At 38.0% G+C, this 25743-nt stretch overlaps 1 protein-coding gene and 1 long non-coding RNA gene across 3 annotated transcripts in view; one reads left to right on the forward strand and one right to left on the reverse strand.

Annotated features, from left to right (window-relative positions):
• Positions 1–25743, forward strand: part of LOC142854876 (uncharacterized) — a 172387-nt gene that overhangs the window by 112110 nt on the left and 34534 nt on the right. The gene's annotated exons all lie outside the window — the stretch shown is intronic.
• The window catches only part of Emcn (endomucin), an 80812-nt gene continuing 71945 nt past the window's right edge, over positions 16877–25743 (reverse strand). The window contains exons 12-13 of one of the 2 annotated variants that reach the window (XM_075981267.1): positions 21520–21592; positions 16877–17557 (exon numbers count right to left, since the gene is read on the reverse strand). In XM_075981267.1, the coding sequence (XP_075837382.1) occupies positions 21558–21592 (35 nt within the window). In that variant the 3' untranslated portion in view covers positions 16877–17557; positions 21520–21557. The remainder of the gene's footprint in view (positions 17558–21519; positions 21593–25743) is intronic. The other variant, XM_075981268.1, reaches the window with a different exon arrangement.

Raw genomic sequence — 25743 nt, forward strand, 5'->3', positions numbered from 1 at the left:
ACTGTAGTCAACTAGGAAAAGCGTTTACTCCCTACATAGCAAATGAGCTTTACAATAGAAATATCTTTGTGCTAGGGGAAGATATTTTAATTTTCAACACACAATAAATATATTTGCTAAACAAATTATTAATTTCATTGCATGTGATGTATGTTCTGTAGTATATTAGCCATTTTTCTGCCCTGTATAGTAAAATATTTTCTACCATAAAACACTCACCTACCTAATCAACTGACAGTAACAACAGCGACAACAAACAAGTAATAAGGTAGAGTTGGCCAATAGACTACAGTTCCTGACCCCGGGTTTCACACAGTCTTCAGTTGCTGGGGTCACTTATGGGGCTGCTGCAAACTGAGATCGTTTAAGCTGCCATGGACAAATGGGTCTGTGTTCTGCAGTGGCATCTGCAGCTTTAGGAAGCTTCCACTCTGCATTCGGCATTCAAAGCTCTCTTCTCTGTACATCTGTGTTCTACCACGCCCACAGTCCAACACTGCTTCGCTTTGCTTCCAAACTGCTCAGCACTCCATATCCTGGTCTAATGAGCGAGGCTTCACTTTTTTCTTACTGCTGAAATTCTAAAACCTGAACTATAACAAGAGTATTGTCACATCTTAGAAAAGCTTCTAGCAACTATGGAGTCACCATAGCAACACACAATTTGGGGGGATTAAAGCATTTTGAGTGGAAACTGATGAGGAAAAAAACGATGTATGCAGCCAACTGAGATTCTGACTGTAGGCAGGAAAATACCCTGAGGTTTCCCCAAAGGTATAGGGGTAGAGGAAAACACAGAGCTCCAGAAAGGCCTCTGGCACAAAACTAATCTGTGGAGGAGATGAATCAATGCCATTGCTCAACTCTCTGCAACCAAGAGTGAAATGGAAAGGTCTGTGTGTCCCTGGTTTATTTTGTTGTCCAGGGACATGTTTACTTTGTAATCTGTGTTCTCTGCTTTGCTCTATTCTTGCTTAGATATTGCACTGAATGGCATACTTTTCCAAGTCACAGCTTAGGAAAGAGCACGGTGTGTATTTGGACTATGTTTGGCATTTGTTCTAAATACAACATGAAACAAATTTGGTTCTTGGACAACAGAGCAGGATGTGGCAGGGTCTTCAATGGTCATGCCTTTTGCAAGGGACTTGTGCCTTGGAGTGGATTTTCAAGTCAATGTCTACCCTGTGACCCAGCTTTTTTTTTCATCCTGATGTTTTTCTCCTTCATCTCTATTCTTCTTGAAGACTGAGGCAGAGCCAGAAAGTGGTAAAGCTTTGTGTACAGACTTCTTCCAAATTGGAAGCAATGTGCAAAAGTTTTGAGGAACCCTATAGCTGTGTGAATTATAACTGATAATCTCATAGTAGGAAATTAGCATAAATTAGCATAGTGATGATGATAGTTATGAAGAGGTAGAATGAGAATGATCTCATTGACTACTAAAATAATCATGAGATGTACACTATCCTAGTTTGGCTTTAGTACCTTGTGGTAAACTTATATGTAGAATCTAATTGTAACTGAATGACTACCAGGCCTATAAAGTCAACAATTCAAAGACGGACCTTCCATGTTCTCTCTTAGCCTCTAGAAAGGTTAGGAGACAGGGGTCTGGAGACAGTGATAAGAATTTCTTTTTTATTTATTTATTTATTTATTTTTTATTGAAAAAAAATTTCTGCCTCCTCCCAGCCTCCCATGTCCCTCCCCCTCCTCCCCCTCCCCCCCCACTCCTCTCCCTCCCTCTCCAGTCTGAAGAGCAGTCAGGGTTCCCTGGCCTGTGGAAAGTCCAAAGTCCTCCCCCCTCCATCCTGGTCTAGGAAGATGAACATCCAAACTGGCTAGGCTCCCACAAAGCCAGAACATGAAGTAGAAGGATTTCAATCCTCGTTCTGCCTTTCATGTCTCATCTGCCCCAGAGCATCCCTAGAAAGCCACTAGTATTTGAATGAGGTGTGGATACATGCTTGATGTAAGACCTTTATTAGTGTTTGCAAAAACAAAAACAACTAAAATAAAAATAAGCACCATTTTCTATTCATCTGTGAAGTTTAGATGGTAACAAGACCTACCCCGCCCCTCAAACCAATCAGAGCTCCAGGCAGCCAATTAACTGATTTCTTTCTAGGATTTCATGTAATAGAGTCATGGAGCCTTCACTATACTGTGTCTGAGTTTTCTTCTGCAGGTAGATTCAGACTATCTTGATACACAATTTGGACTATCATTATCAACAATCCATTCCATTTTATTTCCTAATAGAATTCTATTGTGTGACTGCACCTTACTCTTTGTTTATTGCTTATAGCTTTTGGTCATGTTGGGTAGAGATACTAATGAACATTTGGTTATAGATCTTTTCTTGGCCAAGGCATATTGTTAGTCATCTTAGGTACATACATACATACAAAAATCCTGGATCATATGAAATGTCCATGCTTAGTTAAACAAACAAACAAACAAAAAAGAAAAAGCAAATCTGAGCTATCCAAAAGACTTCCAAATGTTTCAGGCTATTGACACTGCCTTTGGTACCCCCATCCCCACCCCCAGAGGCGGAAGGTAATTCTCTGTTGCTGAAGACACCGTGCCCTTCAGAAGTATGACCCAGAGGCCCCTGATGGGAAGTGACCTGAATGTTTCTTTTCTGAGGACTAGCATTCATGGTTTCACAAGGTACCATTCAAATTTCCAAAAGAGGAAAACAACCAACTGTCCTCCAAGCTATTATGGCTATGAATCACAAAAATGACCATCATGGCACAATAACCTTAATGGTGCAGTACTGGCACACATACTTTGGCGGTCACCGAAAACTTTCTAATTGGACTTAAGATTCACTCAACAAGAGGGAACCCATACTAACTACCCAGGGCTAGTGAAATCACAGATTTTGGAGGAGAATCTACAATCACCACTTTACTATATCAGCATAATCCCTAACATCATCCTCAAATATTTCCTTATACCCATAGATAAGTACAGTTCTCACCCCTCATCAAGGAAACTTTTCTTTGCAACAGATGGAGACCATTAAAGAAAATGATGGCCAATCAAAATGCAGAGTGTGAACCTTAGTCCCAATTGGTACGTCTATAACACAATTCTTGCACCTAAGACTCAGAGATAACTGCAGAAGAGGGGACTGAAAGATTGTAAGAGTCAGGGAGTTTACTGTGAGACTGCTTCTTATAATAATGTCAGAAGTAGCATCCATAAAATCTCATGAATATGAATACCCAAACATGAGCTAAACAGTGACAACAATAGACACATGGATGGGGGAAAGCTCAGGAAGTTTTGAGCGCTACACAAAGAACTCAGGCAACAAAGGAATGCCAAGAGTGGGAAAAATAATCTTCCCTAGGGAAGAGTACACCAATTGGGTTTTGATACCAAATAGTCCTAAAAACATATCTAAAAGTAATATTATGGACTGATTGGGTTATACTTAGAAATATATACATACATATATACATATAACAATAATTTATAGAAAAAATAGTCCATGGAAAAAGTGGTCATTAATTTGAAAGAGAGGAAGAAAGGATTATTGGGTGGTTTGGAAGGAGGAAAGGAAATGATATAATTATACTATAATATAAAGTATATAGTAGTAAAAATAGCCCTGCCAAGTTATTTTCCAATGGCTGCAAATTTGCATACCCATTAGCAAAGCATGAGGGTTTAGTTTCTCATATTCTCAACCCTTGATACAACTTATCTTTAAGGTATTGGTCATTTTTGTATGTTTAACATCTCATTCTGCTTTACAGTTGCATTTTTAGGGTGAACAATTTGTAGTGGATGTATTTTCTTGAAATATGTCTTCTTTTGTAAACTGTTCAAGTATTTACCACAATTTTCAGTATATTTGAAGGAACTAACTTTGCACGTGACTGCCTTCTCCTATCACAGCCATCATAAAGGCTATCTTATTCTCATTGGTTCCTATGGCAAAAATCAATCGACCATCTATAGATATACATGGGCAGAAGTATATATTTTTCTCTGGAGCCTCTACTTTCTTTCACTGATGAAATTCCAGTGTTGAGTCAATGCTGTACTGTTGTGATCAGACTGTCAACAATAAGTCTATAAATCTAATTTTGTGAGTCTTCCCACTTTAAGCATTAAAAATGTTTTTGCTTATTCTACTTCCACTACATTTTTCAAGTGAACTTCAACACAGTCTTTTCAGTTTCCACAAAAAAGGAATGATGGGTTGGATTGGATTGAGAAAACCATAGACCAGTATCTCAGCAAGTGACTTCTTACTGCCTGGTCTTCTCATTTCTGGTCTAGTGTCACTTGGTTTATTTCAGAAGCTTGATGCATTTCAAAGTGTAGAGTACACATATTTAAAACATTTATGTCTGAGTATTTTATATGCTGAAAAGTAGTACTTAAAAATAATTTTTAACTTCCATTTTTTTTAATTATTAGGAAGGATAGTAATTTATTTGGGGTGTTGATATTAATTTTGATTTGAGTAAGCAGTGATAGGCTGTGAAGCAGAATTTTCAAACATATATATCACTAAACTTTGTTCTTACTCATCTACCAGGCTTTACTTTCACACCTTGCTGAATTCTCTTGATCCTCCCATAATCCTCCCTTCTTCATTCATGTCACATATCTTTCATACCTTATTTTAAGAAAATATCTTACCTCTCTCTCTTGAGATTTATTCTTTATCTTTCATAGTCTCCTTTCTATTTTTATGACCTTTACACACACATATAAATTTAATGCTGTATTCTGTATATGAGAGAAAAGCTGCAGTGATTATTTTTTCTATGTATGGCTTATTTGATTTAATATAGCAATCCCCATCTGCATTAATTTCTCCCAAAATATCACAATTTTTTCCCTTTATGATTAACAAAATTATGTTGGGCTTATGTACCACTGTGACAGATAATTCTGTCCTGACCACTCCCACAGCTGTTCAGTCCCCAAAAGCATACACAGAGGCTTACAATATAAACTGGTTGGCCTTTAGCTCAGGCTTCTTATTAACCCTTTTATCTTACATTAACCCATAATTCTTGTCTGTGTTAGCCACTTGGCTTGGTACCTTTTATCAGTGAGGTATTCTCTTCTTGTTTCCTCTATGTCTGGATGATGACTGTAGACTGAACCTTTCCTCTTCCCATAATTCTTCTCTTCTGGTCGCCCTTCCTATACTTCCTGTCTGTCTACTAGCCAAACTTTATTAAACCAGTACAAGTGACAAACCTTTACAGAGTACAAGATCATTGTCCCACAGCATACCACATTTTCTTTATCCATTTGTCTCCTGATAGATATGTAGGCTGGTTCCATCTCCTAAGCTTTGTGAATGGTACATCATCATCATCATCATCATCATCATCATCAACAACAACAACAACAACAACAACAACAACAACAACAACAACAACCAAGTCAACTCAGCATGATTAAGTGCCTCTGTGGAATGTTGACTTATCCAGGAGTCATAAACTGGTTCATATGGTTTGGTTTTTATCTTTTGAGAAACCTGTACAGTGACTTCCATAACAACAACACCAATTTACTTTCTAAGAAGTAGTATATACATACAGTTTTTTCTTTTACCACTGATGATGATGGAGACATCAGCATTTGTTGCTATTTCTTTTCTTGATGTTATCCAGTTTTCTAGGGTGAGACAGAATCTCAAACCAGTTTGAATTTATATTTCCCTGATAACTATTGATGTTGAACACCCTTTCAAGTATTTATTGGCCATTTGTATTTCTTTGAGAACTGTTTGTTCAACTAATTAATTGACTTACTGTTTGGATGTCTTGGTTTGGGGGCATTTAATTTTTGGAGTTCTTTATATATTCTAGATATTAAGCCCTTGACTGATATTGTCTTGGCAAGAATTTTCTCACATTTTGTAAGTTTCCTTTCCACTCTGGTGGTAGCTTTCATTGCTGCAGACTTTCTTTTCTTTTTGATTTTACTGCATGTCAACTGTTAGACTTATGATTTGTGCTAGTGGGGAACTTTTAAGAACGTCTTGTTATATCTTGGAGAGTCTGAATATATTTTTTGTAGCAATTTAAATGTTTCAAGTCTTATATTAAATATTTATTCAGTTTCAAAATAATTTTGGGCAGCGTAAGATATATGGATCTAGTTTTATTCTTGTACATGTAGGCATCGAGCTTTCCTGTCATAAATTTTATGTGCTTTGTTCTGATGTATATGTATATATATATACATACATACATACATATACACACACATATATATGTATACACACACACACATATATATATATATAACATATACATTGTTTTTTTGAGACAGGGTTTCTCTGTACTTTTTGGAGCCTGCCCTAGAACTAGCTCTTGTAGATGAGGCTAGCCTCAGACTCACAGAAATCCACCTGCCTCTGCCTCCTGAGTGCTGGAATTAAAGGTGTGCACTACCATCTCCCAGCCAGGGGTCCTTTATTCTTTTGGCTGACTTAAACGTCTGTTTTTGTTTTAATATCATGTTGGCTTTGCTCTTTTGGCTTTGTAGTGTCGTTTGAGAGCAGGTATTGTGATTCCTCTAGTATTGTTCTTTTGACTCATAATTGTTTGTACTGTTTGCACTTATTTGTGCTATCATATGAATTTTAGGATTACTTTTTCTCAGTTTATGAGGAATGTCATTGGAATTTTGATGGGAATTGTCTTGGCTCTGTAGATCACCTTCAGAAATACAAGCTATTCACAATATCGGTTCTGTCATTCCATGGGCATGGGAGGTCTTTTTTTTTTTTAAACTCATATTGTCCTTATTTGTTTCTTTAGTGTCTTCATGCTTTGTTTTAATTGTGGAAATCTTCTACTGCTTTGGTTAGTGTGTGCTAGGTGTCTTATAGATTTGAAGCTTTTGTGAATGGGTATTTTTTTCATGACTTCATTCTCAGATTGTTATTGGCATATATAGAAAAGCTATTAATTTTTCATAGCTGATTTTATATAGTGTTACTTTGCTGAAAGTACTTGTAACATCTAAGAGAATTTTCATGAAGCATTTTTTTAATGTAAAACCATATAATTTCCTATTTACATCATTTGTAATTGTTTTGTCTTGTCTTAATGCTCTAGCTAGGACTTCAGGTATTTTATTGAGGATAAACAGGTCACGGTGGGCACCCTTGACTAGATCCTTAACTTAGAGGAGTTTCTTTTATTAGTTATTCCCTATTTATTGTAATGTTGATCTTTAGTTTGTTGTTGAGGTATGTTTCTTCTGTTTATAGTTTCTGCAAGGACTTTATATGAAGTCGTGTTAAACTTTGTCAAGGGGAAGATTATGAAATTTCTGTCCTTTAGATTATGCCTGTATTATTTATTGATTTGCATATATTGAACAAACCTTACATCCCTGAGTTGAAATTAGTTGGTGTAAGTGTATAATCTTATTTATGCATCCTTCAACTTGACTTGCAAATATTTTTGGTATCTATTTTAATCAACAAAAACAGTCTGTAGTTTTCTTTTTGTGTTTGTGGTGTGTGTGTGTGTGTGTGTGTGTGTGTGTTGGGAAGATCATTTTTCTGCTTTGAGTATCAGATTAACATCGGCTTTACAGAATGAGTTTGATAATGTTTTTTCCCTTTTTATTTGCAGAAGAGTTTGAAGAATATTGATGTTATCTCTTCCTTAAAAGTTTAGTAGATGCAGAAAAAATTTCATCCTCTATGTTTACTGCTGCTGTTATATTTACCATATAACAAGGAAATATAACCTGCCTAGTTGTCTATCAGCAGGTGAATAAATAGCGCAAATCTGGGACATATGTAAACAGTGTGTTATTGAGTTCTAAAGGAGAACAAAATCACAAAATTTTCAAAAGAGTGTATAACACTGAAGTCACCCAGTCTCAGAAAGAAAAGTAAATCACATGTTTTCACTCACAATCACAGCCTAGAGTGTATACATGCATATATGTAAATGGCTGTAAGTGTAGGTACATTGTGCAATGTGATGAGGAGAACAAGAAAGGCTACTATTAGGTTACAAGGAAGGATGGAACATGGGTAAAGGGCATGGGACTCATAAGAAAACATATAAAGCTAGCTGCTTTTTTGAGTTTAAATTCTGTCATGGGTTATTCATTTTTGTGGCTGATAAATGCTTAATAATGAAATTGAAAATTGATGATGTAGGCTCAAAATCCAAAGTGAAGCCCGTTGACTTTATTATGTCTGTCCTAAATGTATATAAGTGGATTAAGCTGTATAGACTTTGGGACTGGTCATACAATCCTGACTGAATGATGCTTTTATTTAAAAATAAATTTACAAGTTATTGAAAATAAAGTGGTTTTAAATAGTGGTAGACTCCCTCAGTAAATATGTCTGGTCCTGGGGTTTTCTCCATGGGAAGAGTGTTTATTGTTGCTTCAGTCTCCTTTCTTTTTATGGATCTAAGTTGCTTATAATTCTTGATTTAATTTTAGTAGGTCATACGTACCAAGTTATTTCTCCATAATATATTTTAAGTCTTTTTGACTCCTCACCCTCCCAACAACAATATTTGAAAGAAGAGATAAAAGTGTGTAGTAATTCGAGTGGTAGGGCTGCGTCCCCAGCACCCCAGCCGCCTGCACGGCTAGCTTTACCAGAAATAATTACACGGAAACTGTATTCTTTTAAACACTGCTTGGCCCATCATATCTAGCCTCTTCTCAGCTAACTCTCACACCTGGACTAGCCCATTTCTAATAATGTGTAGCACTGAGGTGCCTTACCGGGAAGATTCTAGCCTACGTCCATCCTGGGTCAGAGCTTCATCGCGTGTGTCTGTCCAGGAGAGGAGAGGATGGCGTCTCTCTCCAGAGAGCAGAGCTGTCAGTCTATCCGGGAGAGGGGAGCATGACGTCTCTGAGCTCACTTCCTCTTCCTCCCAGCAGTCTATTCTGTTTACTCCACCCACCTATGTTCTAAGCTATGAGCCCAAGCACTTTGTTTATTACTTAACCAATGAAATCAAAAGATTGATATATGACACTCCCATATCACTTCCCCTTTTTCTGTTTAAACAAAAAAGGGAAGGCTTTAACTTTAACATAGCAAAATTACATATAACAAAACAGTTATCAAGTAAAAATTACAATAATCTTTATCATAACTAAGGAAAACTATAACTAACTATTCTTAACTCTATCAAAGACTCCAGAAAGATACAATATTACCTAAGCAAACAAGAAAAAAGCAACTTTCAAACTCTAGAAATGACAGAGACATCTCGCTGCCTGTACAGTCACCCAAAGTTCCTCTGTACCATTGGGGCATCCATCTTCGGTCTACAGGCCCATAGTTTCCAGCAGACATTTATATGAAGCAGGAAAATTCAAAGTCAGTTCAGTCACTATCTGTTGTGTCCTGCAGAATGTCTTGCAGACTCCTTCATGAATCAGGAACCCCAAAACATCATCTCACCTTTAGGCAAGTTCAGTAGTCCTCTCTCTGCGGGTTCTCTGTTTCCAGTTTATGCAATAGTCCAGGCAAGAGCAGTTTCTTGTCCAAATGGCTATCAAACTCCATAAGGATCCTCTTCGATGCCCATCTTCCTCTTGAAATAGATTGGTGCTGTCAGGATCAGAGTGTCTCATTGTCATGAAAAACCCTAAATTATTAAAACATTTAAAATGCCATATTCTATAATCTTTGAAAGATATGAAGAATGCCTATCTAAGATATATCTATGCACATCTAGAAAATCTTAACTAACATGACTACAAACTTGACTATTATGATTATCTATTAACAAGCTATATATATTACATTTTATGTGAACTACACAATCACAATATCTTAATCAATAGCAGAAATATGCATATACATATAACACAATTGACCTTAAATCTCTATCAATAAAGCAAAATCTATACTAATACAAATTATTCATATCTGTATCATATCCCCCTTTAAATGTTAAAGAACGTTTATGAACCATATTTGGGAACATGGGCGCAGTTTTTTCTCTCCAAACTGCTTCCTGCTGAATGGGGCGTTGTTAATTAGGTCATTCGTGGTATAACCTGTGTGCTAGTTTCATCTCAGTTGGCAATTGAGCGAAGCAATTTTCTGAAGGTGTTCACAGCAACCCTCAGGAGGACGTGATCCATCATACCATATCGGAATAAAAGAAATGAACAAGGTCTCATCCTCTGTGAAAACAAGATAAGAAACTCCTTTCCAAAGCATCATGTCCTTAGATCCAAATTTCAAAGTCAAGGCATTTTCAAAATATCTATGTTGGATTAGTTCAGCAGCATTTATAAACAAATATCTTTTAGCAGCTGTTGCTCCTTCCTCAGCATTCAAACAATTCAAAGAGAGCATAATAGCATACAGTATCAAGATTCTCTGTGTATTTTCCATCTTTGTTTGTTTTATTTTAACCTCTATTTTGTTTATTTTTATTTTTTGCTTTTTGAGACAGGCTCTCTGTATCTTTGACCTGGAATAACTCTGTAGACCAGGCTGTCCTTGAACTCTCAGAGATCCGCCTGTCTCTGCCTCCCAGGCATTGGGATTAAAGGTGTACGCTACTACACCTTGAACTCACAGAGATCTGTTTGTCCCTGCCTTCTAGGCACTGGGATTAAAGGCGTGTGCTACCACACCTTGAAGTCACAGAGGTCAATCTCCCTCTGCCTCCCAAGTGTTGGGATTAAAGGTGTGTACTACCACACACAACAACTCTCTTCCTTTTTTTGTTTTTTACTTTAAGAACTTCAACTTTTAGTTTGCATATATTTTTAACACACTGTAAACCATTTAGAAATTTTCTTTATCTTTGAATCTCTCTATACTGTATATCTCTCTTTTTCTGACCACATGAGTCTTTAATTTACCAAGCAATATCAGTAGGACTAAAGCTGTGGCTTTGCCGGCTAGATGTAGCCCATTCCTTAGCTTTCTGCCATTCCAACCTTGTGGCTGAGGTACCGGCCAGAGCCCCATTCAGTGCCACAAGTCTACAGTGTTTCAAGGTCCCTGCCAGCAAGCAAGCTTCAGCAGCCTGTGCTTGCAAACCACATGAACCGCCTGCGTAAAAGAGTCAGAGTTTGCCCTGGCAGGACAGCCCAGAAAGCCGGCATTTTTAAATGGTGCAGCTTTTTTCCTGCTACAGCTGAAAACCGAAAAGCATGCATTCAGCTTTTCGTCAACACCATTTAAGTGTTTCGTGGCAGGACCTCTTAAGAGCTGCAGGGTTTTGCAGCTGAAGCTGAGTCAGGAAGCCTCTCTTAGATGAGAGTGCTTGCTTGCCTCTAGCAAGCAGAGCAGACCCAAGAAATTGCCACAAGAAACATGCTTTATTCTATTCTTTTCCAAGCTTTCTCAGGCTTTCTGTGGATTCAGTTGTCCACACGTCTGGGCGCCATCTGTAGTAATGCGAGCGGTAGGGCTGCGTCCCCAGCACCCCGGCCGCCTGCACGGCTAGCTTTACCAGAAATAATTACACGGAAACTGTATTCTTTTAAACACTGCTTGGCCCATCATATCTAGCCTCTTCTCAGCTAACTCTCGCACCTGGACTAGCCCATTTCTAATAATGTGTAGCACTGAGGTGCCTTACCGGGAAGATTCTAGCCTATGTCCATCCTGGGTCAGAGCTTCATCGCGTGTGTCTGTCCAGGAGAGGAGAGGATGGCGTCTCTCTCCAGAGAGCAGAGCTGTCAGTCTATCCAGGAGAGGGGAGCATGACGTCTCTGAGCTCACTTCCTCTTCCTCCCAGCAGTCTATTCTGTTTACTCCACCCACCTATGTTCTAAGCTATGATCCCAAGCACTTTGTTTATTACTTAACCAATGAAATCAAAAGATTGATATATGACACTCCCACATCAAAAGTGAGCATCCTTTTATTTTTCTAATTTAAGGGGAAATAATTTAGACGTTTAAACATTTGTCTAAGGTTTCTTGTAAATGAGCTTTTCCTTTTATGATGATTCTTAACAATGTGATTTGATAAAATACTGTATCATAAATGAATATTGAAAATTTTCAGATGCTCCTTTTGGTCTACTGAGAAAAAGCACATTTTCTCCTTTATTTTCTTAATAGGCTAAATTATAATGATTGATTTTTGAGGCATAAACACTTGGATCTCTGGGATTAATATCATTGCCAGAAACTTTTAAAATGTGCTGTATTTGGTTTACCAATATTTAGTTAAAAGCATTGCCATTTATGTTCATGAGGATTATTTATCTATTGCTTTTTTCTTTTCTCTTTTTAAGCACCTTTCCCTGGTTGGTTGTTAACTGACCTTATCTAATTAGCTATAAAATGTCCATCCTTGTTTTTTTTTAACTATGAATCTACTTTATTGACTAATTTTAATAATAATTACAGTTCATTTATTTCCTTGGGCACACACACATAAATATATCATATATATATATATATCATATATATATATATATATATATATATATATATATATATATATATTGCTTCTAACATGATATTAGTTGTAGCATTTTTAGCACAATGCAAGCTTGGCTCATACCTCTGGGCGTAGTGATAACTGTCAATATTTCTTATTATTACTTTGACAAAAATTTCATTTTATTACAAAACACTTTAAAATATTTATGTCTAGTTAACTTATTTTTAAATGTTAAACAGTCCTTAGCAGCTTTCAAATTATTATTGATGACCTTTATTTTGGTAGAATTTTTTATTTCATGTCCAGGAATGTATTATTGAGTATTTTTCCATAACCCGATGATATCTGAAATTGGGCATGAAGACACCTGAAATTTACATTGTTGCATTTTTGTGTTTTATTTTTGTTGCCTTTATAAAGATTGTCAGAATTCAAGAAGTCTGCTAAATGTTCAGGGGATTGGCATATTTCCTGCAAGCCTTGCTTGTACACTGTGTTAGGGGTTATCTGGAGACATCCTCACTCTGCAGTATTCTAGCACCTCTGCTATCTGTGAATATCAGGATCATTAAGGTGGTGCCCAAAGATTGTCAGGCGTCGTTTATCGACCCTGATCATATCTGGACTGTATGTGATACCTATGAACACACACCATGCGTCCCCCACTTTTTTCTTAGTACTTTTTCTCCTGGCCTCATTGTGTTTTCTTTGTGTTGAGAGGTTGAGAGGTTAACAGATATCATTTCCTGCATGTAGATTTTGGAAGGCTCTTTTCTGTGTGAGTTCTTATCTGCTTCTGCATCCCACCAATTCTAGCCATGTCAGCTCCCTTCCTTGTGTGTATTTCTATTCAACTCAGAACGATGAGCACACTTTGGTTAAGGATTCTCCTGTGTGTAGCCAGTTTGGACTGAACTAACATCAGGCCCTCCAGGTGCACCTTTGTGGTTTCTCCTGTGCCTACGTATGTTAGCTCAGTGCTAGCCAGAGTGTGTCTTCTGAGATGATTGTTTAGTTTTTTACATGTTAGTAGAGGAATGGTATGTCTACTTCCCATTTTTAAAAATCACAACCAGGAGCATCATCCTTTCCCTGCTTTGTGTGGTTAGGAAAATCGAAGCCTTTAGCCATAGAGTAACAACAACAGTGCATTAGCCACAGGCTGAGGCTTCCTTTTTTTTTTTTTTTTTGGTTGCACAATCTTCCGGGTGGTTCCTAAATTTCTGAGTTTACTTGTGCATCTCTTGATAAAGATACTTCTAACATGAAATCAGCTGGGACATTTTTAGCACAAGCTTGGCTCATAGTACTGGACTTGGTGATAGCTATCAATATTTCTCATTATTACTTTGGTAGAATTTTATTTCTTTAAAACAAGCAAACCATGATTTAATATATCTATGGCTTCTTACTCATTTTTAAATGTTAAACAGCCCTTGGCAACTTTAAAATTATTGTTGGTGACGGTTGCTTTGATACAATTTTTTTTTTAATTTCAAGTCCAGGAATGTACTATTGAATATCTTTCCATGGACTATCAAAAATACTTTTTTTCCTTTAAAAATGTATGCCAGAACAGAAAATAAGTGTGCTCATGCCCATGGGACCCCAAAATATCAAGTGCCCCAGGTTTTATGATCATAGACCGTATCTTGCTCATGGGGGAAGTTTTAAGGAATAATTTTGTGGATACTCCATCTCAGATTCTTAGTTCAGGGTACATATCAGAGGGATAATTCCTCGTGTGGTGGATATCCTCTTTATTAGCCCAAATACAGTGTGTATTGTCAGTATTCCACAATCCCTCACCTATTATAGGCATGGTCTCCAATTTGCAGCTTTGGGAGATGGTGGAATCTTTAGTAGGTAGGGCCTAATGGGAGATACCATAGCCTTTGGGTTCGTGCCCTTGAGGGTAATTCTGGGTTCTTTCTTTTTTTCTCCCAACCATGAGAGCTGTTATATCTGTCACTCCATCATGGACTGGAACCTCCTCAATTGTCACATTTTTTCTTTAAAAGTTGACTCATCTAGGGTATTGGTTATAAACACAGCACAATCACTGACTCAGACCATAACAGACTCTTGATATCATATTTACAAATAATTGATTTTATAATCCCTGAGGGTATCCCAGGAGGAAAAAAACCTGTGGATACTCAGGTTTCTTGTATAAAATGATGACATATTTGCATATAAAATGCTGCTCATGTACTTTAAATCATTCTCAGATAATAATACTACAATACTTAAAGTGACATAAATGTATAAATAGATGCCATGCTGTGTATTCAGGAAACAAAGACAATATAAAACAGTCTGGACACGTTCAATGTAGGCACATTCCTATCCTTTTCAACCTGAGATAGGTAGAGAATGGGAGATGGTGATAGAGAAAACTCTATGACCACTCAGAATACAACTCTGTATGTGTATATGTGTGTGTGTTCCTCCAGCATTTGTCATAGCCTTGGAATCAGCCTCTCAAGCCCTGGCACTACTGACATGTGAAATTATGCTTGGCATTCAAACTACAACTTTTAAAAATCTATCTTCTATCATATTAATAATTATTTATCATCTATCATCTATCTATCTATCTATCTATCTATCTATCTATCTATCTATCTATCATCTATCTATCTATCATCTATCTATCATCTATCTATCTATCTATCTATCTATCTATCTATCTATCTATCTATCTATCTATCTATCTATCTCATTTACCTATCCATCTATATCTATCTCTCTATCACCTATCTGTTTATCTGTCTGTATTTATTCTGGGCATCAAACCCAGGGTTTCAAGCATGCTAGGCAAGGGTTCTACCATTGAGCTGTACTCAGTGCTCATCAGCTATAAAATCTTGTGACAAGTAGAGCTTATCAGAACAAAGTCAGAAAAAATGAACATGTCCATCACTGAAGATCAGATGATGTCATAAGCTGATTCTCACAGACTTCAATATCTATGACAGGAAGGTAAGAGATGTATCAGCCATACGTAACATCATGTATTAGTTGGACAAGGGGGGATATAGAAGTTTTGCTTTGCCATTAGTAATAGCAGGTGTGTTAGTCAGTAGCACCCACGTGTTCTCACAACACCAGTTGTTTAACTCTTGTTGGTGTTTGGCTCGTTGATAGATTTATATTCATATTATCAGGTAGCACAAATACACAAAAGGCCTTACGTTTGATCTAAATGAGCTCTGAACTGTATGTCCTTATTAAAACTTCATAATAATGTTTGGTATTAAAATAAATCAATATAGTATCTATTTCTAAAAAATTCAGTGATGATATTATTGACTTTTTTCCTTTCCAACATTGAGTTGGTTTATAAAAATATAGAGTTGAGTTTACTTTGGAGGCTGTTGCTACAGAATTGCCTGAGTATGTCCAGAAATTCTCTGTTATCAGTTTGACCTTTAATAAAGATTTGACACTTTGGTTGTTAGGTTAGAGCTATTCCCTTATGATCAGTTATTATTCTAGAATGATGAAGTTATACTAACAATGTTATGAAAGTTAGAGCAAAGACATTAATGTGGAAGTAGAAGAGTTTGTTTCTTCACAAGGCATCTGTTTCCCAAGGCTTTAGCTGAGGAGCTCATTGGAACAATCTGGAATAAAGACATATGCCCCCTGCTGGGGGTGCTTCCACCACTGTCTCATGCTTTAGACTTTTTGAACCTAGAAAGTAGCTCCAATGTGAAAACACATGCAGCGCAGATACTTATCCTCCGCCCTCAATCCCCCCTCATTTCTCTTCCCTTCTCACAGAAAAGTAAAGAGATACCCATGAGACTCGTATTTATGCTTGCTTGATATCTTTGATTAGAGCAGCTCAAATATCAGGATGGTTCTAAAACCCTAAAACTGAAAGATTCCATGTATATTTCAGTAAAAGAAAATCATCACGGTGCTGTAAAATATGTCTTTCCATCTTCACCCAACCTTCCCTCAGATCAGTAGGACAAATTTTCATTGAGTTCAGCTAAAGAAATTACAGCTGTTCAAAAGAACAACCAGTTGCAGCTTGTTAGTGCTGAAACTTTGCTCAGAACTTCAGTGAACTTAATATTTTGATCTCTTGTGTTTAAAAAAAAAAGTGGTGAAGGTTGATCCATTAGGTTCCAACAACAAAGTCTGCTCTTAATGGGGGCAGTTCTATATTTTTATAGGCTTTTTGGGAAGGTGACATGTTGAACATAACATCCCAATTAAGTATTGATGGGATGTTGATTTTCTAGACATTGGAGTTTTAGTAATGATTGCTTGCTCAACGTGGGCTACTCTAAAAGTAAATAAATAAACACACCACAGAGGTAGTATCAGTCAAATGGATCCATTAAAGAAATCTAACCCTGCTACCTTCTTGGTATTCTTGTCACGTGATATGAATTACATATGAGAAAAACCAAAGACATGACAATGTCTTTTCCTTTACTGTTGGCTGATACTTTGGTCCTCTGATTTTTTTTTACAGGTTTTTACAACAGATGTTTGTTTTTTCTCATACTCTAATTCAAATTCATATTCTAGAAATCGAGCCAACTAGTCAAAATTATGGTAATACAATGCCAGTGCCACACTGTAGTCATGATGTAATGTTTAATGTGCTGAGTACACCATCACTTATTAAAAGTAACACATGAAAACATGAATAACATACCTGTCTGTACAGAGGAACATGGTATGATTTCTACTTAACATTTGACATCACACTTGCAAAATCTCCCTGCATTAACATAGTGGGAAACAATAAATACTAACACTAACTAATATGAGAACACAAAGAATACAGGCAGGTCTCCATGGATCAAGGCTGTAAGCCCTGGAAACTCTAAACTCAGCTATGACTTGTCTCCCGGGAGCCCACTTGTCTGGGCTGAGGGGTCACTGCTCACAGAAGTTCCTCCTAGAAACGTCCCTGAAAACTAGAGTCATTTGATTTTCTATGTCTCAGACAGGAGCTATCTAGAAGACTTTATGTTTCTGTCGGGTTGTAGTATGTCCATCCTTTGCTGAGACGGGCAGCTGGTGCAGACTGGTGAGGAGACTGTGAGCTGGCATTGGTTCCTTGGGACTCTGTCCTCTCCACCCTTGGATCTTGGAAGCTGAAGACTAAACCTGTGGAAAGAACAACAAAAGCTCAGCTCTAAGGAAGTGGAGAACTCGGAGGTGGGGAGGAAGACTGGTCTAGGCAAGAAGGGTTAGTGACTTCCTTAAATTTATGCCATACACTGTGGTCACATGAATATTCAATATGAACATTCTGAGTAGAGAATGGTTAGCTTCCCCACACTGGCCCTCATTCTATAATCTCCATCTTCACTGTTATTGCTTTGATTCATCCAAGCACACAGGCTGGAGGTGTGGGTGGCATCAGCAGTACTGTTTCTATTTTTCCCTGTCCACAGTCAATCAATTGGCACATCTTGTTTACTCTTAAACAGTGCTAGGCACTGAACCCTGAGCCTTGCACAAGCTAGACACGCACTCCACAGCAAAATCCCCAGGCCCATGGCTTCCAAGTCCTGGGAGTGGTATCCGAAGTCTATGCTAAGCTTTATGATGTAGAAGGAGTTGTAGTTGAGGACATCCTTGATGTCTCTCCAGAACAGCCCAGATGGTTGAGCACATGTGAGAGCAGAAGGGAGATGAGATGTACTGGGTAGGGAACAAGAAGGTGGATGCAAATGGGGACCAACATATTAAGTGAAATAAGCCAGAATCAGAAAGACAATGCGTACACCTGTTCCTGTTCTGTGGACCTTAGATTTTATATGGATAATATTAAAAGCAAAAATGAGGCTGTCTGGGGGAAGGAAGGAAGAGGAGAGAAGGAGGAAGAGAAAGGGATAGATATAGGGGATGTGTATGGTCAAAGTACATGACCTACTTGAATAAAAAAATGGCGATGAAATCCATATACCAGTAAAGATTCTGGCCTTAGCAGGAGTTCTGTGTGACAATAAATTATGTCCTGTAGTCATGCCACCTTTGCCTCTCCTTGTATGAGAACAGACTCAGTGAACAAGAACAGGATACATTTACAGTTGCCAAAAATGCTCATGATGGCGCGTCACACAGCTCTGGTTCTTTGATTACAGTGGCATTCAGATGTAAACACAAGACTTTTTTTTTTCCTTTGGTTTTTCAAGACAGGATTTCTCTCTGTAACCCTGGTTGCCCTGGAATTTATCCTGTAGACCAGGCTGGGCTTGAACTCACAGAGATCCATCTGTCTCTGCCTCTTAGTGCTGGGGTTAAAAGTGTGAGCCACCACTGCCTGGCTAAACACAAGATTTTTTAAGTCAATTACAAAAATTCAAATAGCTGTTTTTGAGTATGGTGCCAACTATTTTGAGAATAAAATCATCTTTGTTCTCACAACTGTTATCAAATTGAACTATAGAGGAAAAGTTGAAGCCAAAATAAGTATTAAGGCTTGATGTGGTGGTTATCTTGGTTATCAGCTCAATGGGATCTGGAATCAAGTAAATAAGAGATAAACCTGTAGGAATACCTATGAGGATTTTTCTTTTCTTTGAAATGGAAAGAGCCACTCCAAATTAGGGTCCCACCTTCCAGTGGCAGGACAAATAAAAGGGAGGCTAAGGGAGACATGCTTTTTGCCTATTTGCCTTACTCAGCTGCTGCCGCCACGGATGCATCCCTTCATTGATATCAGAGCCCTGCTTCTTCAGGCATCAAAAGTGCAGAAGATCGGCTCTCCAGGAAGCCTCCAGGCCAGAGCAGCACTGCAGAGGCCTTCATCCTCAGGGACTGAGCTACTACTGGCTTCTCAGTCTCTCCAACATGAAGGCAGCTCTTGTTGGACTAGCCAGCCCACACTGTGTGTGCTAGCTGAACAAGTCTCCTTTTAGTATATATTTGTTTATAGAGTCTGTTCCTCTAGAGCACCCCGACTAATACATCCCTCAATATGACACTAAATATGTAGAGTAAGGGAACTATTTTCTAGACCCCTATCAACCCTCCTATTGTTATAAACATAGCAGGTGAGTGGATGAGCCAGCATCTTTCTGTAATTGTTTTTTATTTCTCATGTAAGATTTTATTCTTCCAGTCAATAATACTTTGCAGAAGTCAAAGATCACAGCTCAAAAGTCTTTTGGACTTCCTGCCTGCCCTGCTAATTCACATTAAATATAATTACCTGAAAAAAGTGGATGGTCACTAGATGAAACAGGAAACACTAAATGTACCTAGAATGTTCATTTGAGGTGACAGATTTGAATTTGAATGATTGTTTTCTGTTGCATACAGATTCGGAAACTTCTTTGCTCCTTCCTTAATTCTAACGAACTCATTCCAATTCATTCTGAATCTCTGTGTTGATATCTGATTTTGAGTTGACAACCCAGAAATTACTCACTGGTTATTACATTCTAAGCACAGTGACAGAAATATGTATGTTGAAGAAAAGGTAACACCAATAGATGGTACAATTGGCAGATGTCAAACTTGTTTCTTCCCACACCTTTCTGATCTTTAGTCTTCTGAATATGGTTATGCAATCCCAAAATTATGCAGAAGAGAAACAAGAATTGTGTAGCTTTGCAAATCCAAAGACAAGAAATCATAGCTCAGGTATATATATTCTTCACATGTATGATAGGTATGTGTTATGTATGGTGTGGCTATATCTGTCCAGGCATGTAGGCATGTACACGAGCACATGTGGAGGCCAAAGGTTGATGGTGTCTGTCTTGATCATCCTAGTATACTGAGGGAGGGTTTCTCACTTGAACTCAATTTACCTATTTGTCTAGTGTGGCTAGTTAGCTTGCTTGCTTCTGGGGAAGTCTCTTTCCACTGCTAAGAGCTAAGATTATAAGTGGATTGCCACACTCATCACACATTCACATAGGTCCTGGAATCCACAGTGACATCCTGACACTAGTTCAGGAAGCACTTTACACACCAAGCCGTCTCTCCAGACTGGATTTTTTAAAAAATATTTCTTCCATTTCTAAATATTATCAAATAATATCATCATTGCCCTCTTCCTTTTCCTTCCAAATCTTCCATATAAACCCTTCCTTTCTTTATTCAAACCCATGGCTTCTTTTTTCATTAATTGTTATTAAATGAATATATGTATATATGTATCACTGAAGATGTAAATACAATTGACTCAGTCTATACAGAGTTTCTTATATGTATGCCTTCAGGGATGACTGCTTGGTATTGCATAACCGATGGATGTGCTCTTCCCTGGAGAAGATTTTCTTTGGCTCTCAGTATTCCTTAGTCGCCTATAGCTCTTTGTGTAGGGTTGCGGCCTACTGCTAAATGGGAGTTGGATAATCCCCCCCCCCCACACACACACCCTGCATCTCTCCCTGCCTTTAGCCTTCCCCATGTGCCTAAGGATTGCTACAGTTTCCTCTTCCTTCATTTGGGTGATGCTCCCTTGTGAATACAGGCCTCCTACACCTGGGTTAGGCAAGCTTCCATAGTGCAATGACAGCTTGAAGGACTTTAACTAAGACTGCATTTCTGGTCACTCAGTTTGAATAGTTTGATGCACATAGCCATGTTTCATGGATCTAGAGAGGAAGTGCCTCTGGATGTGTCCTTAGGCCAGGAAGGTGGTTGGGGTTTTTGGTGGAGCTGGACTACCAGCTCTGAGCCAGCCTATGGCAGGAAGGTACATCTTAAATCCCATGTAGCTTCTGTTTGCTGTCACTCCTTGCAATAAACTATATGCAGTAAGCTACCGGTCTGTATGTATTGTCCCCATGTCCTGTGAGTTGCCACTACCCTATGAACGTTGCCTATCCCAGATGCAGGAGGATTCTACTCACAAGGAAACATGGGAGCTGTGTCATTTTTTAGGCAGTGGGAAGGACCACTGGAAGAATGTTCTAGAGTCAAGACAGCAGTTGTTTTTCTGATAGCTTTTCTTACAGTCTGTTTTTAGACAAACAGTCAATGATGCTTTCATTGACAGCAACCATTAAATGCTCAGAGTTTAAAAGTCTATAAAATAATCTGAGGTATAGCAGGCTACGGAAGCAAATATTAATGGGTGTTTCTGTGAATGGGATTAGGGAACTCACATATTTATTGCCCAGGTATAGGGAGGATCCATCAGCTGTCAGTTCTTGGTTTTCCCCTGTGCAGAGCGCTCACCTGAGAACAGAGGAGAGGTTTGATCTATGTGCTCAGAGAGATGAAAGATGAAAATAGTTTCCTGGATTTTCATTTTTTTTCAAGGAAAGTTCAATTTTTTTTTCTGCAAGATTGTCATTAAAGTCACAGTTTGCCTCTTGGTATTATCTGGAAATTATTTACCAAGATTTATGAGCTTTCTTTGGCCATCTTATATTTTCACCCTAAAGGATCCATGCTAGCTCACTCCCTGGGGGTGAGGGTGTGGACTAGGAGACGTCTCAGGGGAGATGCCAGATGGGTCATTATAGACTCTCCCTTTATGGCTTTTTCCTAGGCAAATCCACACTACATACTTAAAGTGCCATTTTATCAGGAAGGTATTCTTGGGTCCTTCTATTTAAATAATTCAGTGGGAGCTTTAGGGAAACGATTTATAAGCCAATGGGAATGCTTTAGTGACAGTAAGGGAAGCATATAGGTGATATCCCTCAATGTCAGTGATAGTCTGCTATTGGATAGAAAGGTTAAAGGATGAACCCGGATGGTGGGAAGATGAGAGTCCCCAAGCACTTTTTACATGGTACTGAATTTGTGGTTTGCATCCTGCATCCTTCAGGGAATACCAAGTATCAGCGCCCATCATCATCTTATAGAAGCATTGTGGGTAAGATGCTCCAGCTGTTAGGATACATGTCATCATTTTACTCTAGCGTTTATCTGTCCGTGCTTAGCACAGCTGTCTTCCGGTGCCAACGTACGTGTCACCAGTTACTCTCACAGGTGTGGGAGTCATAAATAGTATCAGAGAGCCAGGAGACAGACTCAGGACTCTTTGCAGTTGTGATGTGCACAGAGGTCCTGTGCTGGAGGAACTGCTGAGCACAGGGTGACATTCCTTGCAGCACCAATCATACTACAAGCTTCTGCTTGCATCTCTTTAGTTTGCCAAAGACACACCACTTACCTGAGGCCCATGGCTATGAAATAGAAGAATAAGAAGTAAACAAGATACATTTTCATTTAACTTCTTCTATGTGACAGAAATCACATAAAGGACATTATATTGAGAATTCATTACAGTTTCTAATACCTTAAGTTCTGTCCAATCAGAAACAGACAATATGAGAAAAACTTGGCACCATAATGGTTTTGGTAACAGTTATTTTAATAATGATATTCATATGTAATGATTTGAATCAGAAATGTCCCCCACAGGCTGTATTTGAACACTTGGTCTCCACCTGGTTCACTGTTTTGGAACTTCAGTGAGGGGGAGCCTTGCTTGGGGGAGTATGTCACTGGGGGTGTGCTTTGAGAGTTTAGAGCCATTCCATACTATCCTTTCCCTGTCATTGTTTTCTGGGTGTGCATGAAAACGTGGTCATCTTCCTGCCCCTGCTCCCATGCTCTGCCTTTCCCACCAGAAGGGCTTTCTGCCCCTGGAACCACAGGATAATGTGGTGACCAAAGTAGAGGAAGAGGATTTGGGGAGAGGAAACTTTTAACATTGGGAAAATGACAAGACATTTAATCACAGCCCCTGTACTGTCTGTAAACAAACAAAAAATAATTTTAGCATGCACTAGAACTTTTCTTGAAAATATGAGGTTTTAACGTTTATTTTTTCCTTTTCCTTTCTTTATTGCTTATTCCTTATTCAAATAAACATTTGTTTATTGTTTTCTCTTATGACATAATTCGTTTTGAGATAAAAGTCCTGAGATTCTATAGTGAGACATGACTGTACCCCAAACCATGTATGGCTGCTGAGATTCCAATTTCGTTGTATTCCCATTTATGCATATTAATTACCACTGTGTGATTTAGACTTTGAAGTAAATAATGTCAGCTGTAGCAATCTTCAATTATGATTTGGGGCATGCTAATGTTTTCTTATCAGATGCATTTTTTCATTTAAGTATTTTAAGGTTATTACTTGTGAAAGATAAACTTGTGAAATTATATTAAACTCTGTCATTTCAGGCTCTATTCTAGTTATATTTTAGGAATGGTTTTAGCATTGGTCTTGGGACAAATGCAAAATAATTTAAAAAATTAAATTTCTTACAAGGGTGGTGAGAAAGATTTTATAAAGAAGATATATTTGAATAAGTTTGAAGGGCTCTGAGAAGACATTTGATTGGAATAATGAAGTCACCAAGTCTTGTTAACAATAGACTTTAATCAAAATTCTGTAGTCTAAGGACCATTTGAAGGTCATTATGCTTAGCTTCTTAGTTCTAGGTTATTAAAATTGATTCTGAACCACCAGTTTCTATCTCATTCAGACATTTTCCAGTGGTAATCAGCTGGATTGGCCTTTGGGGTAATTTTGAAAGCAGTATGGTTCCCAAATCCAACTGGGAAGGAAGGAAAGTATCAGAGACAAACTCTTAAAAGGCCTAAGATAATATTACTTCTTTAAACATGGATCTTAACAAACTCCTGTAGGAAGGAAAGGGAAACTTGTAAGGTTGAGGATCATCTATCTACATCATCAGCTTCACTTGTTGCAAGTACTATTCTGAGAGAGCCAAATCTGCTGTGCAGTTTGCAAACAGAACTCAATAAGGTTTCAGGGTTTGTTGTTATTTGTTTGTTTTTTGAGTGGGGGAATTGTCTTGAGAAACCTATGATCCTAACATCAAGTGGTCTTTATTATAGCCAGCTCCTTGCAGCTATCACTTGGAGATCCCACGCAATACCTCATCCCACATCTCCAGAGTCGAGGAGACTGTAGTGCACTTGTTCAAACTCTTAAAGAAGGGCAGGACAGCACAGAGAATCTTTGTGATGTTTCCTGGCCAGACACAGGCAGATTCTTGAGAATTTCTCATGATCAGTGGTGTTATTGTGTTCAGGCTCTCTCACGTGCTAACTAACGCACATGCAGGTCGCTTACTCAATTTCTCACTCCCTTCTTTTGTGCAGTAGAATAAACTTGGCTACATAGTCATTGCTGGTGAGTAGCCAAGAAAATCCTAGACATGGATTTATATTACTCTCTGGATGAGTTTGTTGTTTTGCTTCATTAGATGAGGTTACTCCTGAGAGAGAAAATAGAGTGGACATAAAAGAAACACACCAAAGAATATTAGAGATGCAAGAATAAAAACCAGCATTCCCTTAAAAGAAAAATGGTGGACGGAGAATATTATCAAAGGGAGAGCACTTGCTTAGTATGGCTCTTGGTTCCTTCTCCAGTGAGGAGAGAAAGGAAAAGAAGAGAGAGGATTAAAGTCTATCTGTGCTGTGTTGGGGGCCCTGGCTTTTCCAGTCCTGTGATTTTCTACGATACTTTATTTTGCTTGGTGCATCCTGCCTGATACTCAAACAACATTAAACTTTTGATACCTTGCTTTTTGTTTTGGACACTACTTAGAGCCTGTTGTTTTGTGAATTTTTTAAACTACTATAAATGTTTATTACCTAGCTGTTCACTCTAGTGTACTTTGGACATAACACATGATCCTGGAACCATGTAACCTGATATTTAAATTAGAGCTCTATGGATTACTTTGTAAAACTTAGAAGTTGTTTTTAATTTCTCTGTTTGGTGATATCCATGCTTTAGCTACCAGTCTATTTGAACCAAGGGAAAATAACTGTTAATTTTTCAAAGCAAGCTTGCATATTATTTGTTATTGATCTGGACACAAACACATCTAAAACAAATCACATCTGCACTGTGTGAGAATTTTATATTTCAAATTGAGTCAAATACGGATAGGGAATTAAAAGCACAAATGATGATTATATCAATAGGAAAATTTATTTTGTGCTTCTTGGGAAAGTTAGTTGAGATTGTGTGAAATAATGTAGACCATTGTTTATATTTTAACTAGAAAATCATAACTCCATATGACTACACACACACACACGCGCACACACACACACACACACACACACACACACACACACACACACACTCACTCCTTGCCCAAAATAAAGCAAAACATCAATAGAACTTTTGAAAACCCTGTTAAACTTTCTGGTCTTTGGGCCATTTCTGCAGAATAATGAAAGTCTAACACTACTCCCCCCTCATTCATTAGGACATGTCTCTACTTCTACCAAAAGCAACCCCAGTAACGCAAGGCCCAAGACTCCAGTTTATGAAAATGACATCTTAGGAATCATATCCTCTCCGTAGCAGGAATTTGCATTTA

This window comes from Microtus pennsylvanicus, chromosome 7 (genome assembly GCF_037038515.1).
Source record: "Microtus pennsylvanicus isolate mMicPen1 chromosome 7, mMicPen1.hap1, whole genome shotgun sequence".
Classification (NCBI taxonomy): Eukaryota; Metazoa; Chordata; class Mammalia; order Rodentia; family Cricetidae; genus Microtus; species Microtus pennsylvanicus.